This window comes from Podarcis pityusensis, assembly GCF_964106645.2.
Source record: "Podarcis pityusensis genome assembly, chromosome: Z".
Lineage (NCBI taxonomy): Eukaryota > Metazoa > Chordata > Lepidosauria > Squamata > Lacertidae > Podarcis > Podarcis pityusensis.
Window position 1 is genome coordinate 48,259,515 of NC_138044.1, and position 6,000 is coordinate 48,265,514.

At 47.2% G+C, this 6,000-nt stretch overlaps 1 protein-coding gene across 1 annotated transcript; it reads right to left on the reverse strand.

Moving 5' to 3' along the window:
- Positions 1 to 624: 624 nt before the first annotated feature.
- LOC308468168 (uncharacterized protein) lies at positions 625 to 4,803 on the reverse strand. The gene is made up of 2 exons (XM_080990138.1): positions 3,539 to 4,803; positions 625 to 2,245 (listed from the first exon to the last, which is right to left on the reverse strand). The coding sequence occupies exons 1-2, from the start codon at positions 4,383 to 4,385 to the stop codon at positions 1,764 to 1,766; spliced, it is 1,329 nt and encodes a 442-aa protein (XP_080846264.1). The 5' UTR covers positions 4,386 to 4,803; the 3' UTR covers positions 625 to 1,763.
- Positions 4,804 to 6,000: the final 1,197 nt, after the last annotated feature.

A 6,000-nucleotide genomic window follows, 5' to 3' on the forward strand; every position in this document is an offset into this window, starting at 1 on the left:
GGATTCGAACCGCTGACCTTCTGATCAGCAAGTCCTAGGCTCTGCGGTTTGGATTTCCTTAACTCAAAAGTGACCAGTGGCAAATGGAGTGTAAAGAATTGACTAGTCACCTAGAAAATGGTGTCATAGACCTGACCTAAATCCAATAGAAAATCTGTGGAGCAAATGAAAGAAACTATTTTAGTCAGGGGGAAATCAAGGAATAAAGCACAATTGATAGAAGCAATCATGCAATCTTGGTTTCACATTATAATACCTGGTGGCCTAAACTCCTTGGTTCACTCCATGGGATGCTGATGTAGGGCTGTGATTGTGGCCAAAGGTTTCCATACAAAGTATTAAAACAGAAATGGTGAGAAGTTATGAAATACCCTTTATCATGTTTTTTTGTGTTTAACTTATTTTATTTGGCTATACAGTAGTTTTTTTATAGAATAAAGATAATTCATCCTAGATTGTTGCATTATATTCTTCATTATAATCTTATTCCAAAAAAGACTGATGTTATAAGCCATCAAGCCTCAGAAATACAACTTTTCCTAAATGTTTCCATAATTTTGGCCACGAGTGGGGAGCGGCCATAAGCTCAGCGGCAAAGTGGATGGTCCTTCCTTGCCGATGGTCCCAGATTCAACCCCTGGCATCTCCAGGTAGGACAGGGAAGCCTGGAGAGGTGCTGCCAGTCAATGCAGAGACTGCTGGGCTAGATTTGATTCTGCATAAGGCAGCTTCCTATGTTTGTTTGTTTATCATCTTCATCATCATTATTTTAATAACTTAAATATCCACTTAATATAACAACATCTTTAAACAGTTTTACAGATTGCAATCATGATACCACAAGCAAAAACAAAACAAAACAAAGCAGAGTATCAAAATACAATAAGAACCCAGTAGAACTTTACCAAAACAGAAACACTGAAATTACGCCTGCAGGCTGTTACAGTGATTCAAAGTAAAGACAGTGACCCATGTTCAAACCCTAAACTGGTTAATCTTAACTACTGCCTGTTGAAACAAGCCAACTTTACGACCCATGGTTCCCATACTGTGCACACAAAGACTCAACTTTAATCCCTGACATCATCAGACAGAAAGCTCAGATAGGAAGTCCCTGGAAGGACCCTTCTCTGCATAAGACCTGCATGGGGAAGCTGAGCTGCAGCCCACAGATCCCACACCAAAGCATCCTTTCGCAGTTGTCTTGGAACAGGCAGCAGCATTCCAGATTAAAAGCCCAGAGCCCTGGCGGCTAACTTGACCTACTGAACTTTTGGCTCTCTTAAGTATGCATATGCCCTTGCCCTTGCCCAGTATCTCATGAGCATGTCTGCAGCCAGTGGTGTAGGTTGCCAGTGCCCAGGGCCACAAGGAGCGGTGGGGAGAGGAGGGAATCAGGCAAAATACACATGCACGTTAAGCTGCCCAACAGCACCCACATCACCCAGGAGATTACAGCCACAGAGATCTGAAAAGAAGACTTGTTTGTTCTCTGGAGAGGTCACTTCCTGGTTTGCATGGAGCGACAGAAGCACACAGCTGCATTGAGGCAGCACCGGGTGTTGAAATTTTGCACCCCTAACGATTTTGCGCACTGGGCAGCCGTCCCTGTGCCCCTCCCCCACACTATGCCACTGCCTGCAGCATTAATCACACTTTTGCTAATTGATAGCTTGGCGGAGGCTAAACTGTAATCACAGTTTATTAATGGACAGGGAGCAAACCCCCCTCCAAAAAAGGGATTAGAGAAATGATCTGTCCCTTTATAGCAGGCAGCTTGAAATCAAAGCCTTGACAAGGAAATTGTGGATATCCAGTTGCTTAGGTAACGAGAACACAGCTGAGTACGAGGCCCAACAGGCAAGGAGGAGGCAAAACGATTTCTCAGCAGCAGCAGCAACAACCAGGGGAGAAGCCCCGCTTGGGTAGGGCCCATCGCATCCTTCTTCCTTTATGACCCCAGACCGTGGCGGGCAGCTGGGTAAGGCCCCCTGAGCATGCTGGCCAAACTGAGATGTGTTGTGAATGGTGGGAAAGGCACAGTGCAAGCCCTCAATGACCCCTTGGTAGGTGAGGATCCAAGTGGCGAACCACAACATTCCGCAGTCACACTGCCAAGGGTTGTGTGACAGGAAGATGTATCTCAGCTTGGGGAGCTCTACCAGGAGGTGGCTGGAGAGGTAGCTCAAGTTGTTCCTGTTCAAGTGGAGGAAGTCCAGTTCCTTCAAGTGGGCGAAAGCAGGGCCTGCAGTCAGGGAGGGGAGAGAAACTGGATTTCATTTGCATTTCGATGGCAAGCAATCAAATTCATGATTCTCAAAGCAATAGGCAGACTGAAATGCAGCTGGTCCTTTGACACCTACCCTTCTCAGAACTTTGTGATGTGGTTCTACAGACAACCAAAGCACAGATTAGGCAGAAATGTGCATAAATATGCATATATACATAGTACAATCACAACTTACATGCATTTAACTGGTGTGATTCCAGCCGTGTGCAGTTGAAGGTTGGCTGATTGAAACACTGCAAGCAAGATGGAGAACTTGGAAGAATTTTTTGCACTGCATTTTCCAGGTGTGGAAAGAGTTTTTAAGCTCTCTGCCTCACTTGGGGGGCAAGGCCCACTTAGCAGGCTGGCTCCAGAAGGCTGGGGATGCTTGTGCAGTGCCAGTTCCAAGGGGGCAGTTTGAATATACACATTTTCAAGTGTACACAGAAGCCTTGGAACTGAACCCACACATAAGCTGTGATCATACTGTGTACAGTGGAACCTCGTGTTACATACCATCCTCCTTGCGAACGCTAGGAGGTTACAAGCTCTGCTAACCCGGAAGATGTGAACTTTGCCCCAGGATGCAAGTGGAAGTCGTGCACCGGCAGCACAGCAGTAACAGGAGGCACCATTAGCAAAAGCGCGCCTCAGGTTATGAACAGTTTTGGCCTAAGAACAGACCTCCAGAATGAATTAAGTTCGTAACTGGAGGTACCACTGTATATACACAAGGTTCAAGGTCTTTGCATGAATTTACAAAGCCCAGAACAACTTAGACCAGGCCAGCTCAGGGACCACCTAAATCCTTATCTCCTTGCTTGATCAGTGAGATCAACACTGGAGTGTTATTGATCATTCTTTGAGTTGGTGAGGCTCACTTGATAACAGCAAGAAATAGAGACTTTAGTGTTATCAGCACAGTCCTGCAGAATGCTCTGTCAATAGAGATTCAGCAGATCAAATAATAAATTAATAAATTTTGATGAAAATTTTGTGTGCAAAATTCACATTAGTAAAAATCATTTGTGCTGAGAGTACATTAGCCATATGTATATTAGTCCATTGTTTCTTAGCTTAATGTATACAAAAATGTGTTTATTAGGTACAATTATCATGGAAATGCTGATGAATTTTCACAAGGCTGTTGTTGTTGCTTTTAAAGCCACAAATTCCTACAGAAATGTGGGAGATTTTAGAATTTAAGATGGGGGGGGGGGCACGATAAACTAAGAGGAACTGAAATGGACAAGACCTGTCCATTCTTACCTGCAATGGACAAAATCCGGTTGTTGTTGAGGTAGAGCCTCCTCAAGTTCTGGAGACTGTCGAAAGGGCAGCTGATCCTGGTGAGCCGATTGGCCTCTAGGTGGATGCTCTTGAGCTGCGTCAATCCGCTGAAGAGCTGATTAGGCAAATTGGAGAGACGGTTGTGTCCTAAATTTAACGTGCCAAGCCTGTCCAGTTGGAGGAAGGCATCCTTTTGGATGGTCCAGATGCGATTCTTCCGGAGGTTCAGCTCTCTCAGGGCTCCCATGTCCTTCAGGGAGTCTCTACCGATGGCTTCGATGTGGTTCCTCTCCATTGACAGCTGTGTGAGGCTCGTCAGGCTCCGGAAAGCTTGTGGGATGTAACGCATGTTGTTGGAGGTTAGGTCGAGGGCTTCCAAAGAGGGGAGGTGGGAGAAAACAAAAGGGTGGATTTCAAAGAGGTTGCAGTGGGATAAATCCAAACTGATGAGGTTATGAAGGCCTTGGAAGGTGTTGGCATGGAGGTAGGTCAGCCTGGGGTTCCTGCTGAGATATAAGACCCGCAGGTTGCAGAGTGACTTAAAAGCTCCCGGGTACAGGAAAGTGAGGTTGTTGCGATCCAGCCAGAGACTGTTCAGGTAGGTGAGGTTGCTGAAGGCGTCGGTGGTCAGCAAGCGCAGAAAGTTATTGGACAGGTTCAGCGAGATGGTGGAAGCAGCAATTTCCCTAGGGAGGCTGCGGAGTCCAGCGCTGTTGCAGTAAATAGTGGCACCAGGGGAGCAATTGCACGAAGAGGGGCAAGTTGAGGGGCCCAAGCCAGGCCTCAATGAAGATGTGAAGATCAAAAGAAGAAGCAGGAGGTGCATGTCCCAGCATTGGATAAAGAACGTGGACTGCCTTGCAGAGAGAAATGGCAGAGGGGACTGAGATGAATGAGGTGGCTTTTGACAAGTGAAATGAAGCCAAGGGAGATTAAGCTTCCTATGAACAAGGAGGGATAAAGTTCTTAGTCAAATGAGAGCTTAGAAGAAGGACTGGCCAAAGAGTGAACAAATCTGTCTTAAGTTCAGTTCTCTGCATTTCCACATCAATTTACAGCCCCATTTTCAAAACCAACCCTTAAGAAATTTAATCTGCATTTTAGTAGTAATTCCTCCTGACCCATAATTTTTGTATGCAATTTTGCTCAATGCAGACAGTTTTGCAAAGCTGTCTCCTCAATATAGATGCTGTTCTCATTTTTATGCACACTTTAACCTAGCATTTGCAGTTTTAGAAACATTAACCAGGATGGAGAACCACATTGCAAACATTAGGAAAAGTGAAAATTCCAATATATGTGTTTAAGTTTGCATGGAAAGAGCAAATTAGGCAGGTTTGCCTTTCTGTATTTATTTATAAAAATTGAATAACAAAAATCAAAGTGATTTGCAACAATTTTACACTAAAATAAAAACCACACATAAATTAAAACAGTTTAGGAACTGTCAGAGCTGCTTCCAGATCCTAGCTCACAGAGGATTACGCTAGCCAGCGATCATTAAATAAAAGTCTTTATTGAGTTACAGTTTCCATTCTCAAGCTGCTGCGTGCAACTCTACGTCTCATGGTTAGATCGGCGAAGCTCCATCTGAGTCTCCGCCCCTTGTACACCAACTTAATATCCTAGCCTTGCTCCACCTTTTCCGCCTGACTGTTCTTCTCTGGGTCCCTCTGCCCCCCGGGGTCTCTTCCTTCCGGGATTCCTCTGACGCTGACGCTGACCCCCCTGACTCTTCTCCCTCCTTTCGGCGGGCTTTAGGACCTGGCTCCCTTTCCGGGCTGCCTACTGCGCCACCTTCCTGTGCATTTGAACTTGGCACGCGCGCCCAACCTTCCACCTTCCGTCTGACCGTTTCTTCGCTCCCCGATGGAGGTGTGGCCACTCCTGACTCGTGCCCTCCCCCCTGTTGTGAGCTGCCAGCGCTTGATCCCTGGCGCCCTTCCTCTTCCCTGCTCTCTGGCGGTGACGCTGGTCCTGATTTCCAACTGCTCCCCTCTGAGTCCCCTCTGGCTCTATCTTCCTGGGGTGTCCCCCTAGGCTCCTCCCTTGCCCTGGCCACTGGTGCTCCTTTCTGTGAATCTTCTGATTCACTGGAAAGACTCGGAGATCTCGGGTCGTCGTCATCACTCATCTTTTCTTCTGCCTCCTCTCCCTCGCTCTCTGTTTCCTCCCTTGCCCTTGCCTCTGCTCCTGAACCCCTGACATCCATCCCCCCCTCGAAGCCCCCTCTTCCCCCCTCCCCTCCTTCCGGTGCGGGATCTGGGTGCTGCCGTGTCAGGGGGACGAATGTCGGATACAGTTCGCTTCCCGTGGCGGGCCGCCATCCGAAGTCTTCCGGTTCTTCCTCCCTGCTCTCGTTGACGACGGTCACCTCCGCTTCCATCTCTGTGCCGCCGTGCTCGAAACCCGGGTCGTCCCCGAAAACGTCCATGTCCGTC

Excerpts from the sequence above, each read along its gene's own strand:
- LOC308468168 (XM_080990138.1), bottom strand. The coding sequence starts at position 4,385 with ATGCACCTCCTGCTTCTTCTTTTGATCTTCACATCTTCATTGAGGCCT. Across the intron at positions 2,246-3,538 it reads CCGGATTTTGTCCATTGCAG|GCCCTGCTTTCGCCCACTTG; the intron begins GTAAGAATGGAC and ends CCCTGACTGCAG.